This window comes from Cyanistes caeruleus, chromosome 4, assembly GCF_971803275.1.
Source record: "Cyanistes caeruleus chromosome 4, bCyaCae1.hap1.1, whole genome shotgun sequence".
In the NCBI taxonomy this organism is placed as follows: Eukaryota; Metazoa; Chordata; class Aves; order Passeriformes; family Paridae; genus Cyanistes; species Cyanistes caeruleus.
The window spans coordinates 35,150,326-35,164,243 of NC_141704.1; the positions used below are offsets into that span (position 1 = coordinate 35,150,326).

Below are 13,918 nucleotides of genomic sequence, written 5' to 3' on the forward strand. Positions count from 1 at the left end.
TTCTGATAGTGTTCAGTAGTGTCAGAAGGCCTTAATCCTCCCCTACTACAGGAAATAAGAAGAGATAAAATGAGAACTAAATGTATTTTCCCATTTCTGCGTTTAATCAAGAAACAATACAACATTCTGCAGTTTTGATGTGCTCATTATTGCAGCCAGGTCATCCAAAACATACATTGACCTTTGTTTGATATGTTTTCTAAGGGAGACCTCACTAAGCTGTAGTTTCTCAACATTTATTTTCAAGCTGAGAAAAAAAAAAAGTATTACAAATTACAAGAATACATCTAGTATTTCCTCTGAATGTAGCAGTTTAGATTTTTCAATTAAACATGGGTAATAAGAAAAGAACAAGTCAGTGTATTTTTTTATTTTCACACCGTTAAACAGAAGGCACTCCGTTTTATACATTTCATTCACCCTTTCACACTTGCTTTTAGCTCTGAATGTAGCTGCTCACAAGTTTTTAGGAGCTGATGATAGCCCGGATGTGGAAGGTACAAACACAATACTACTGCAGGCAGGCTGTTAACTGCTTGGAATTTGAATGGAAGCAACATTGCATTGAAAACGAAGAAAAAGAGAGGAAAAAAAAAAAAGAAAAAAAGAGAGAGATTCCATCCATTGCCTGTAATATGGAGCTGCCACTTCGCGGGGCAGGAATCCTCTCGGTAAGGTGGAGGTTCTTCTCTTCTGAAAGTAGCAAAGTGGTGAATCATCAGATGGTGTTATCAAAGATAAAAACTTATACAATCAACATTTATTCATTGAAACCGAGAAATCAGTTTTTGCTTAAAGTGTCCTGGCTACTCAATATACCCTCAAAAGAATAATTTTCAGGTTTAACTCTTCCTAAAATTAAAAATTCAATACACTCCAGCTTCTGCTTCCCAATCAATTTTAATTAATTACGAGGCAAAGTTGAACAATTACTGTAAGCATTAACACAAAAACGCAGATCTACTGTAATTGCAGTTATCCTGATTTCGAATTTAACAGACGAAAGCTACATCATTAAATTTATATTGAGAACGCAATGACAGGAACATCAGTCTTGAGAGGGGGCACTTCGGTGCTTTATTTGGCTGAAATACCAAAGCATAAGGAAAGTACATCGGCTTTCACAGAGGCTGCTAAAGCACAAACCTTTAGGTAAAAGGCAAAAGGCAGCGGTGCCTGCTGAGCAGAGAACTTGCGGGCTGATTTCGGAGGGAAGCGGCTCAGCCGAGGGATCCAGCTCTGCACCAGCGTCCGGGACCAGGGGCTGAAACTGTGTTACTTCCTCGGATTTAATACCCATTTACTCTGAAACCAAAGGTTCAAACCCTCCGGTTTTTTACCTGTCCTGTAAAGAACCTTCTAAAGAACAAGATTTCGTGCCAATTGTGACAATTTAGCTCACGGTAAAATTTTAATTTAAAATTTAAACGGAAGGTTTCTCTCCGCCGAGGTCTTTGCGGCTGCCCGCCGCCGAGTTTCAGCGGTCGCATTTCCCTCATTTTCGCTCCTTCTAACGGGAAACTCCATTAACTTGTAGAACAGACTCCCCCCTTCCCTCCCGAAAAGAAACGGGGTGCATCGGCGCTGAATTTCGGAGAGAAAAAGTCCTTTTTGGAGCTGGAAGAAACACAACGGGCGCGGCGGCGGGCGGCGGAGCGGAGCGGCGCGCGCCAATCAGCGCGCGCGGCGCTGCTATAAAAGGGGGCGGCGGCGGCTCCGCTCCCATTGTTCGTCCGGATCGCCCCAGAGCCGCCATGGCCGAGACCGCTCCCGTCGCCGCGCCCGATGTCGCCGCCGCCGCCCCGGCCCCGGCCAAAGCTCCCGCCGCCAAGAAGCCGAAGAAGGCGGCGAGCGGCTCCAAAGGCCGCAAGCCCGCGGGGCCCAGCGTCACCGAGCTCATCACCAAGGCCGTGTCCGCCTCCAAGGAGCGGAAGGGGCTCTCCCTCGCCGCGCTCAAGAAGGCGCTGGCCGCCGGCGGCTACGATGTGGAAAAAAGTAACAGCCGCATCAAGCTGGGCATCAAGAGCCTCGTCAGCAAGGGAGTGCTGGTGCAGACCAAGGGCACCGGCGCCTCCGGCTCCTTCCGCCTCAGCAAGAAGCCAGGAGACGTAAAGGAAAAAGCCCCCAAGAAAAAAGCTGCTGCGGCCAAGCCCAAGAAGCCGGCGGCTAAGAAGCCCGCCAGCGCTGCCAAGAAGCCCAAGAAGCCGGTGACGGCGAAGAAGAGCCCCAAGAAAGCCAAGAAGCCGGCGGCCGCCGCAGTCAAGAAGGCAGCGAAGAGCCCCAAGAAGGCGACAAAGGCTGCCAAGCCCAAAAAAGCGGCGGCAGCAGCGAAGAGCCCGGCTAAGGCGAAGGCGGTGAAGCCCAAAGCGGCCAAGCCCAAGGCGGCCAAGCCGAAAGCGGCCAAGGCAAAGAAGGCGGCTCCCAAGAAGAAGTAAATGGTGCGGAAAAAACCCATCTGCCTTGCAGATAAACCCAACGGCTCTTTTAAGAGCCACCCAAGTTTTCACAAAATGAGCTGGAACTCACTTCATTTAATTAATTCATTTTTCGTGTAACTCGTGTTGAATTTAAACTTTGTTTTTTCTCTTTGCAGTAGCTTTTAGGTGAACCCGGTAACATTTTTTGCTTTGTTTTTCGCCAGCGCACAGCAACATTTTTTGCTTTGTTTTCCGCGGCACATCCCATATAGAGAAAAAAAAAACAAAAATCCCGTGTGTCGGTGCAAATTCCTTCCCGTTCGCCGCAGGAAATCGCGAAGCGGAACTCCTCGGGGTACTGAGGCACTGCTCGGGGCTCCTCGGCTCTTGGGAGGGGGAATGGGGGTGGGGATGCTGCGGTTCCCCGTAGTTTATCTCCGGTCAGCCGGGAGAGAGGCGGAGGAGCGCCTCGGAGCGCCCCCAGAGCCCGGCACATTTCGAAAAGCCCGCGCTCCGCAAAGATTGGCCAGAGCTCTTTGGCTTGTCTAGTGCCCGGCAATTTTCGGGTTAAAAAGGCGCTCCGCTTTTTTCTTCACATTCACTTGGCGGAAGACGCTTACGGATCTCCCTGCCCCGCTTCCCCCATCCCCTCCGGCTTTTTCACTTCCAGTCTAGTTTTGTGCCCGCTCTAGAAAGCGTGGGGCCAGCGGGGTCCGAGCAGTTCGAGTTTGGTGCTGCCCGCAGTCCTCCGGGGCTCAAAGTCTCTCATTGGGGTTGCTGCGCTCAGTTCTTTGCCGAGTGCTCATTTTTCCACACTTGGAACTGTAGAAACTTGATATTTTCTGCACACGTAGCAATGTATCTCTCCTGTCACTGGCAGTTCTCCCGTCTCGGTTTAAAGGATCCTGTATGCACATTTTTACTGCAATTGCTCCATGAGGAATTGGGTTATTGTGAGTAAGGTGATCATAGCATCTGGGTAGGGATTTACTTTGTTAATCTGAAAAACTATGTTCACATAATTTTTATAGGATTTAAAAGTTAAATAAAAATTACAATTAAGATAAAAAAATAAAGTATACAGATACAGCCGGGTGTCTCTGCATTCAGCCAAGAGAGCACCCCTTACTAACAAAGGATTGTCCCTTTAAAACAGAACCCTACTACATACCATAAATTTTCATACATATTTATACATTTTTCTTAGGATCTTTGGTGTTCTTCTGTTTAGTTTTCTCTTGCCCCCTTCCCAATAGATCAGTCTTCTTGGCATCATCGAGATTTACATTCCCTGATACCAGAAATGCAATGAATTCCTCCCCCCAAAGTTCTGGTCACTGCTGTCTTCATCTGGACAAGATAGTTTACAAATGCAGGGGTTCTTTATTTTTTTTTTTCTCAGTCTTTGGGTTATACAAACAAAAGCAGTTTTTATTTTAACACTATGCCATAGCCTAACATATATTTATTATGCTACTATTTCTAAATTTCATCAATAACAGAAACAAAGAAAACTATATTAATGCAACAAAATTTCCCATTCTTATACACACAACATTCATTTTAATATTTGCAAAAAGCCAACAATATAATATGTATCTATAACAGTTAATGAGCACAAACTTCCAGCAAAGTTAATCTTTCACTTCATATATAACTTCAATATTGTAAGAAATTGTTCTACACAACAAAGAAGTGTAAATGTGTGCAGGAACACTGAATGCACTGTCTATATAAGCTCCAGTGGTTATACTGTCCATTACAGGAACAAAATTACAATCCAACCAAAAATTCCTGTTAAACTTGTAAAGCTGAGTTGGGCTGTGTAGCATAGATACCTACTGGAAAAGGGGACTGCAGTGGCAGAGAGCAAGAGTGGCCTGGGAGAAAACATACTACAGGGATAAGTGTAATGTCATCTTTATGTTACAATTGCACTACTGATTTGTCAGTCAGTGACCCAAATTCATCATCTCTCATCCACCTTTCCCTTCAGCTTGTGCACTGCTAGCCCTGCAGATCCATCTCATCTCAGCTATGGGAGAGCTGTGCACAGCTCCACAGCTGATTCTCCCTCAGAAACAGCTTATGTTAAATTACTGAGTCACTGACAGGGTGTCTGATCACTGTGCATCCCTCGAACCCCACATCACCTTCAGCAGGCTTCCCTAGCTGACAAGCAGATTCCTATTCTGACTCTGACCATAAATTGATATCCTAAGAAAAACTCAGGGGGTATCTTTTGCTATCATGGCTTAGATTTCTAGCTAACCTACTGGACTGAGGTTCAATTGTGTGATTTATGATTGCAGTGAAAAGGGAACACATCTCACTCTTCTATGACATATTTTTTGGAGATATGGTAGTTAATTTTTTTTCTCAAACATATTTACTGTCATGATACCGGTAAAAGAAAATACATGAGCTGTGCTCAGTATTTGCTGAGGTGTGCTGTGTGCTCATGTTTAGTGTCTAGTCCTACTTTGACAAAAACCAAAAGGATATACTTTATGATTAAATGCTTAGCTGCCCCAAAATTAGAAGGAAGATAAAAACAAAAAATACCAAACAGGGTTCAGTACTGTAATTTATTACAAGGAAGACCTGCTTTCATTTGTTTTCTCTTCCATAGGGTCAGCTGTTCATTTCACAGTTGTACTTACTTAGTAAATGTCAGTATCAAATAACTATGAAGTTCCAACAATGACAAATGAACCACTGAATTAGATAAAGGTCTACATGTAGCAGAACAGACATGGTAATCTGTCAAGAATTCCCTTTAAGTTACTCCCCACAGAATAACAAATCACTTTTTGCTGATGAATACTTTTTTTATGATGGGGTTACAGAATTTTTGATCAGCATTATTCACAATTGTAAGATTACCACAAAACCAGGTAATTGTCAGACATATGTTGGTTTGTGTCTTCTCTCTTAGTGTGTTATTTTATTCCCATACTTCTTGTGTATCTCTACATCTTTTATGGCAGTTGTTGTCAGGTGAAAGGGTTTATTCTGCATGGCTTCATCATGTCTTTCAAAAATAATAAAAAGGCTTCCTTAGGGACTCAAGTCTTAAAAACATCAAAGGTGGAGTTTTATTGCAAGTGAAACTATTCCACTAATTCATTAAGAAATCTTCTGTGTTTGATAGAGAAAATTAAAAGCTAGACCTCCATAGAAGGCAAACTATGTTAGTTCAGGCACTAAGATGATAAATTTTTTTGCTGCACACAGTGTTGATAAGACAGGGATGTTTTAGCTGTTGCTGAGCAATGCTTACACAGATCCAAGGCCTTTTCTGCTTCTCCCAGAACCTCTCTCAAGGGCGTCCAGGAGTGCACAAGGAGATGGGAGGGGACACAGCTGGGACAACTGATTCCAATTGACCAAAGAGATATTCCAAATCATACAGTTTCATGCACAGCAGATAAAGCTGGGGGAAAGAAGGGAGGGGAGTATTCCAGTGATGGCTTTTATCTTCCAGAGTCACCAGTATGCTTGACAGAGCCCTTCTCTCCTGAAGGTAGCTGAAAACCTGCCTGCCCATGGGAAGAGATTAATTCATTCCTTGTTTTCCTTTTTTTTGTGTGCATGGCTCTTGCTTCACCAATTGAACTGTCCTTATCCCAAGCCACAAAGTTTTTTCACTTTTCTGATTTTCTTCCCCATCTCTGGGAATGAGTGAGGGGGCAGCTGCATGGTGCTTACTTGCTGGCTGGGGTTAAACAATGACAGCTGAATAAAGCAGAGTAAAAGTCCTTCCTAATACCTTGGGCTAAATACATTGTAAAGTGTAACTTATGTACATTTCAAGACTAAGTTTGCAGGTTCTCAAAAGGAAGGAGTTCAGTGGTGAAATAGCTACAATGTACTAGGAACAGCCAGCAATGGGTCTGGAAGAGTGTAATATAAATAGCGTTAATACCAGACCTGTTCTCTGCTGCTTGCGTGTCAGTACAGATTTGAACCAGCTTGAATTCGGGTAGAGAACCACTTTTCAACTAGACACCTTTGACACAGTAAGATTACCCAACTGAGTTTCCCTTTGACTAGTTTCTTTTTTATTATCTAGATCACGATGCACCCTGTGTACTGTTGGACACAGAGTTATCAAGTACTTTTTTCTGATGGAATTTGAGATCTATCCTCTACATAACATGTTGTCAAAGCACAATGAAGTCATCAGTGTGACTCCTCCTGGGATCCCCTTTCACTCTCCATACTCAATTTTGGACAATTGTTGCTAGATTTGGAGTTATGTTGCATTCTGACTATGATTTTGCGGTGTTTTGTTGAGCTCTTTGCATTTCCATTCCCATATGAGTTTTGTTCATTGGTCCTGTATGAACTGCTGAGACATAAGTGAACATAATCCTCAGTGACTGCAGGATTCATTCTTTAAATGATTTCAGGATTGGGCTGCCAGCAGAAAAATTGAAATGTAAAATAATAATAATAGGATTATGGCTTACATCAAACATTGAAACTTGATCTAGTAAAAGAAGTCCCTGCCTACAGCCCAGAGGTGTGAGATGAGAAGCAATGGCCAAGGCAAGGGCTGTAGCTCACTGTCTGTGTCCTGCACCTCCTACGCTACCTGTGCACACAATCAACGCGTGGTTGATTTCACGAGAGAATGATTGGGTTGAAGGGGGAGCTCCTGTGGAGATAAGAAGGTCAGGCTTTGGCTCAGAAGAACAGCACAAACAGAACAAAGTCATGATCTAAACTTTGAAGAACACGTGGCCAAAAAAGTAACTTTTGCCTGATAAAGTCAGTTACATATTAAATTGCAAGCTACTGTATGTGCTAATAAGTTTTACGAAGTATGTGCTGTCACATATATGATTATATTACTCAATTCTCCACCTAGATCATGCCTCACATAAGAGAGAGAGTGGGATAAGATCATGTTGTATATAAGGAGGATAGAAATTTAATCTCTTTGGGAGGAAGAAAAAATGACCTTGGAGTCAGTCAACAGGCTACTCTCTTCTCCCTCCTCCCAGCTGGGCAGGCCTTCTTGGTAAGATTATAATAACAATAACAATAACAATAAAAATAGCAATAACAATAATAATTCACATATAGGTAAAACCTTACAAAAGAAAGGCCTTGTAAAATCATGGTTCAGGCCGTGTTATACTTTGGCTAAGTGTAGCCAGCAGCTAACCTGGTAAGTTCCCATGCAAAAACATCTTCAAAATGAAAAATTCATTAACATAACAAACTATTCTTGGGGAGAAAACAAGTGCACCTGTAACAACAAGGCATAAACATAAGAATCAGTAGGAAAAGTATGTAAACATTGTTAGAGAGACGAGTTTTGATTGACATGTACACTCACCATTACCAACCAGTGAACTGAGCTGCTAATGAATTATAATTAAACACAGTGCTTTCTAATAATCATATAAATATAAGCTGTGTGCAATAAAGATTAAGCTATGATAGAAGAAGAAACAGGTGTCATTGTCCATCTCTACTGCAACAACAGTAACAATAGTAATAATAAAAATAATATCTGGGGTAATGCAACATTATTTTTCTTGTTGGAGCTCTATTATATTGCATTTAGCACTGTCATTTCTGAATTTGTAGCTCTGTTGCTTCAATAAACTATACTATTCTCCAGTCTGTGGTTGCAGAAGTTCTTATTGAATGCAACCAGATCTATAGAGCTGAATTGCTAAGCTGCACTCTTTGTGGAGCTGTGGTCATTCTTATTTGACACAGCCAGGCTTACAGTGCTGAATTTGCAAAAAATCAAAAATGAAGGCAAGCAGCACCCAGCCTCTCTGATCTCTGAAAACCAACTAGAATGCAAGGCTGTTCATCTTCTACCGAGTTCCTATACCCTTGATGCAACACAGAGGTTAGTCTGCATGATCTTTGAATGTCTCTTCCAATAGAAATGATTCAATGGATCTTAAGTTACGGTTTAATTTTATCACATAGACCTCACAGAAAAGATGATATTTGATGTATAATTTAGAATCAGCTCTGAGCAAAGAAGAGCAGGAACTCAGCTCAAAACCTGCTCGCCTTTACTAGTTGTGTATTTCTGTCATGAGTTAAAATGCTATGAGCAAGGGCATGTATCTATTATTTAACAAAACAAAATCCTTTTCCAAATAGTTTCTAATATTTTGCAAAGCAAACAGACAGCAAGAGACAGAGAAAAATATTAAATATAGTGAGAGATCCTAGGCAGAAGGAACTCATTGTGGAGCAGTGCTTATATTATGAGGCTTCACCTTCATTTTATTCCATTGAAGAAAAAACTGCAAACAAAACAAAACAAAGCCTACAAAGAATGAACTTGTGACAGATCCCGTTATTTTCATTTGTTATTGAGGGAGGGGCCATTGAACTGTGATTTCTCTGCTGACAGGTACAACATCTCTGTCTGTGGTCTACGGGAAGATGAATTGATTACTGTTCAATCTTTTGTTGCATCCTCATGAAAGCATACACTACATAAAGCTGCCCAACCAGTAAGAAAACCACTATCAAGAAATGAAAAAACTTCTGAGAGGTTATTTTGCTGTCCGTGAGAGGGCAGCAAACACTCAATAGAGGAAACATTTTTATCATTCCAGATAATTTTCAGGTCGAAAACTATCTACTTAATAATTTTTACTAAATACTGCTTGATTTCAAAAGCAAAATCTCATAACATTTTCCTCCAATAAAGAGAGCAAACTCAGAATTAATAAATGCCTTAGAAATGCAAAACTACCCTTCTTTTTAAGTATTTAATTTTTCAATTGCTCTAAAAATAGCTATGCTCTTGTCCATACCAACACTGCTCTAGAAAATACTGTAAAAATATTCGCCCAAAACAATACTTTTACCTTAAAAAATGAAAGTGAAGCATGTAAAATCTCAGTTAGCATATTTGTACTGCTAAATTCACCTTCAGATAACATTCAGAGACGGCGGGAAATGAGGATGTGAAAAAAACCCAAGGACGGGTAGAATTTCTCAGAAACCCTATTGGACAGAATTTGCTGCAAGATTATCCATTAAAAAAAAAAGTGCAGTAACTGTGTAAACGGAGAAGCCACACAGGAAAATCCCTACAAGCAGGTTAAACTGAAATACATTAGACATACATCTTTGAAAATAACAAATCAGAGCATAATTCAAATGAAACAATAAGTGAGGTAACTTTCTACGAATGAGCTTTTCCTTCTAAATGATCACGACATATCAAACGAGAATCATTATAAAAAACAAACACGCTGTCCTTGCTATTTGAAAGACGACAAACTACCCAAAAAGCGAACTCATTGTGCCCCGGGGAAGGGAAATTCACAAAAATCCCGATATTTTCTGCTCGCGGGAAAATGGCGGGAATGAAAGCGGGGGGAGAGCGGGAGCAGGGGCCGAGCCCCGCCCCCTTTGCTCTGCAGTTCTCAACCAGGTCCGACTGCAGCCTATAAAGGCGGAGGCGCGGGCGGTGCTGGCTGAGAGCGGCAGCGGCAGCAGCGGCGGTGGGTTCTCTATCGATACTAGTAGCGAAACCAGTAGCGGCTCCATCATGTCCGGTCGAGGCAAGGGCGGCAAGGGGCTCGGCAAGGGAGGCGCCAAGCGGCACCGCAAGGTGCTGCGCGACAACATCCAGGGCATCACCAAGCCGGCCATCCGCCGCCTGGCTCGGCGCGGCGGCGTCAAGCGCATCTCGGGGCTCATCTACGAGGAGACGCGCGGCGTGCTCAAGGTGTTCCTGGAGAACGTGATCCGCGACGCCGTCACCTACACGGAGCACGCCAAGAGGAAGACGGTCACCGCCATGGACGTGGTCTACGCCCTCAAGCGCCAGGGCCGCACTCTGTACGGCTTCGGCGGCTAAAGCCGAACCATCGGCTCGTACCGGACCATCTGGACAAGAACCCAAAGGCTCTTTTAAGAGCCACCCAAACATTCCTTTAAAAGAGCTGTATTACAGTTTTGTGAACATCAGGACGGGGGGCAACCATGACACCACTTTATTACCCATCTAAAACATTCAATGTAATGCTATTAAGTTTTTGAGTGCTTCTCAATGTGTAACTTTGCTGTTGGCAGGAAATCCGTGTTTGCTATAGATGATTTCTGTGTTCCAAATTCTTTCAAAACTCTCACTTTAACTGCTCTGTAATAAAAATCAAATTTTTGAATGTTTGCTGGTTTAAACATTAAAAGTAAAATGCTATTCTATGTCTTGATTTTTCAATTTTGCCTTTAACTGGATACAGAGGAATTGGGACAAATTCTTCGACGAGGAACAAACGGGAAAGTTGCTCTGAGATGATTTTTTTTTTTCTCATATTTCAATTTCCACCCCCTTTATTTCCCTGTCTAGGATTTATTTGCTTTTAAAATAATAGTAAATCTAATATAGTTTTCTAGTGATCATTTGAGGAGGGGGAAGGGAAGGGCTAGGAGGGAATGAGACAATAAAAGTAAATTATGACTCGAGAACCACAATAAAAAAAAAATGTATAAAAAGCCTTGTGTTAGCATTTTTATCATTATCACATACAAAGAGCACTGTAGTCTGCGACTCACTTCAAGAAATTTTTTCTTGTAATTCGCAACTGCAAGGAAAAAAACTGATTTCAACTTTATATAAAAACCATTAAAAATCACTTGGCACTTGTAAGCAATGATATCAAATATATGCGGTCACGTCTGGTTTTCTCACTCCTTCGTGCATAGGTACAATTAAATAGGAGACTAATATAAACTTTTGCAATTATTTTCACCATAAAAGAAAAATGGCCTAAGTACTATCATCATAATCACAATGTTCCTGATGGTATGTAAAGCTTTTCATTCAGAATGTCCTAGTGAAATTAAACATGAAAATATGTGAAAATAGTACATCAAAAACTTAATCATGACGGCCTCGTAAATACTTACCAGAGTTAAGAACTTGTGTTACTGGATTTTTGGAGCGCCTTTGTTTCAAGGTACCAACCCATCTGTCCTTTGTGTCTCAGGGAATAACGTGCCTGGTCACGTAAGGAGCTTTGTACGGCGCTGAAAAAACCTTTTCCTTCTTTTGTAACCAACCTATCACTAAAAAAAAGCAAACCGAAACAACTGTGGATACAGAGAAAAAAAACAGGTGCAAGTAACTGCTGAATTGTACCCTCTGAGCGGTTTTCAAGCTGTCAGGAGGCCGGCAGGGATGTAGAGGCGGAGAAGCAGGATGGTTACGAGCGCTGTGTCCGGAGCACCCGGCCAGCCCCGGGCCCTGGGAGCGATCGGAGCGGAGCCGAGCGGTTCCGGCACAGCTTCAGCTACCCCGGGCCCGGCTGGCATCCCACGGCAGCCAATCAGAGCGCGCGGCTACCGGGCCAATCAGAGCGCGCGGCTACTGGACCAATCAGAGCGCGCGGCTACCGGGCCAATCAGAGACGCGGCAGCTCTTTAAATAACGGCGGTTCAGCCAGCGCTGCGCTCATTTCTTTCTCCTTTACCGGGTTGTGTTCCTGGTTTGCTATGGCGCGCACGAAGCAGACGGCGCGTAAGTCGACGGGCGGGAAGGCGCCCCGCAAGCAGCTGGCCACCAAGGCTGCCCGCAAGAGCGCGCCGGCCACGGGCGGCGTCAAGAAGCCGCACCGCTACCGGCCCGGCACGGTGGCGCTGCGCGAGATCCGGCGCTACCAGAAGTCCACGGAGCTGCTGATCCGCAAGCTGCCCTTCCAGCGCCTGGTGCGCGAGATCGCGCAGGACTTCAAGACCGACCTGCGCTTCCAGAGCTCGGCCGTCATGGCGCTGCAGGAGGCCAGCGAGGCTTACCTGGTGGGGCTCTTCGAGGACACCAACCTGTGCGCCATCCACGCCAAGCGCGTCACCATCATGCCCAAGGACATCCAGCTGGCCCGCCGCATCCGCGGAGAGCGCGCCTGAGGAGTCTCCGACCTCAGGTCCACTCCAAGGGATCCTGAATTATTTTGCCCACACCCTAAAGGCTCTTTTAAGAGCCACTACATTGCACAAGAGAGTTGAAACACAGCATTTCCTACGCTTCCTTACAATACAGTGATTCTAAATTTCTTAAAGATTATTTCAGTTCTATTATAAGCATACTAATAATTTCAATAATTCACCTGGAGCTTCTTTCTTGTTTAGGCAGTGTTGTGTGCTGTTTTAGTGAGGTTCTTGCTAAAGTCCATTGAACCACAGAATAAGTAAATGCACAGAGCAAATGAATGTTCAGATAGGCAAATTAAAAATTGCACTACTAGGGCAGACAGCCCATGCTTTACCCCACCCCTTTCCCTCCCCCCACCCATAATTTGATACTTTATGTGAAATAGGCTACTTGGACTAGACCCCGTTTTATTTTAAAGCATTGTGGAATGTATAACCAGAGTTAGTATTGGAAGAAAAACATCAAGTTTCACTGCTTTTTATTGACTATTGCAATCTATAGTTGCTTTTTCTGTGGTGTACTCTTGAAATTGTAACTGGATATCTCAGAGCCCTACCTCTATCACGTGACTAAAACAGAAGTGCTAAGATTATAAACTTGACGATAGGATTGAAAATTGAAAAATTCAATAATTTAGTCTAATTGATTTATTTTTTTCCTTTTCTTTTGGTAGTATGTTTTTCTGTGTGAGTGTTATGACTGAGGACAGGCTGGCGAAGATGACCAAGGAGAACCTGGGAGGTCAAAGAGAATCCAGTGGTTGTTTCTGACAGGCCACCTCTCTTCTGTTGTCCCAATCCATGGAGATCAGTGGCACAGAGAAAGTTCTGTGGCTTCTGTCTGGGACCAGATCAGCTGAAGAAAAGAAAGTGGCTGTGAAGACTTGACAGATTTAACCAATGGGAGACCCATAGGAAATAGGATTATATTGTTTTGAGCATTAAAGATAAGTGTTTTGTATCTGATGACAAGAAAACTGAGTCAGGAGAGAAACATGCACAGGGAGATCAAAGGCCAACACTTAGCAAAATTTAGTTAATTCAATAAAATTTTGTAGTCAGGAAATTACAGTTGGCCTTTAGTTCAATTTTTTGTTGTGCCAAGTCTTAGAGTCTGTCACTGTTCTAGTACATTAGAGAGGTCATGTTTTCTACAAATTCACAAATAAAGCACTGAGATTTCTATTGATTTTGTTTCTTTGCTCTCACAACTTATTTTCTTCTGTCCTTGACAATGGACTGTCCAAAACACTTCTGTAAATGTTATCAGCCAAATTTTTCAGAAATTAAAATTCACTTATTTGAGTATAACATGTTGGGAGCCCAGAAAGTGAGTTCATATGGTATTTTTCTGAAACAATACACAAGGGTAAACATGGTATATACAAGAAATATTAATAGCATAGGGATGTATGCACAAAAGCTATATAAACACACATATTTAAATGTTATATAACTTTTTGTATACACACTTTCTTATGCGCTTCTTCCATTCCCAAATTTCAATTATTTCAGATCCATCCATCTCTTTCTCACTCTCCTCTGCCTCAGCACCATCTGGCATGTTT

General features: G+C 42.8%; 3 protein-coding genes and 1 long non-coding RNA gene across 4 annotated transcripts; 3 read left to right on the forward strand and 1 right to left on the reverse strand.

Moving 5' to 3' along the window:
- The first annotated feature begins 1,730 nt into the window (after window positions 1-1,730).
- Window positions 1,731-2,555, forward strand: LOC111930628 (histone H1.03-like). The gene has a single exon (XM_086887671.1). The coding sequence runs from the start codon at window positions 1,755-1,757 to the stop codon at window positions 2,433-2,435; it is 681 nt and encodes a 226-aa protein (XP_086743797.1). The 5' UTR covers window positions 1,731-1,754; the 3' UTR covers window positions 2,436-2,555.
- A 2,438-nt stretch (window positions 2,556-4,993) lies between these two features.
- LOC147653567 (histone H4) lies at window positions 4,994-10,625 on the forward strand. Its single transcript, XM_086887672.1, has one exon. It carries the CDS (start codon window positions 9,967-9,969, stop codon window positions 10,276-10,278), a length of 312 nt encoding a protein of 103 aa, XP_086743798.1. The 5' UTR covers window positions 4,994-9,966; the 3' UTR covers window positions 10,279-10,625.
- Window positions 10,626-10,918: 293 nt separating this feature from the next.
- Window positions 10,919-11,730, reverse strand: LOC111930767 (uncharacterized). The gene is made up of 3 exons (XR_002865298.2): window positions 11,563-11,730; window positions 11,331-11,489; window positions 10,919-11,005 (listed from the first exon to the last, which is right to left on the reverse strand). It is a non-coding gene; the product is annotated as an uncharacterized LOC111930767 (long non-coding RNA).
- A 122-nt stretch (window positions 11,731-11,852) lies between these two features.
- Window positions 11,853-13,584, forward strand: LOC111943090 (histone H3). Its single transcript, XM_023946127.2, has one exon. It carries the CDS (start codon window positions 11,916-11,918, stop codon window positions 12,324-12,326), a length of 411 nt encoding a protein of 136 aa, XP_023801895.2. The 5' UTR covers window positions 11,853-11,915; the 3' UTR covers window positions 12,327-13,584.
- The last annotated feature ends 334 nt before the right edge of the window (window positions 13,585-13,918 follow it).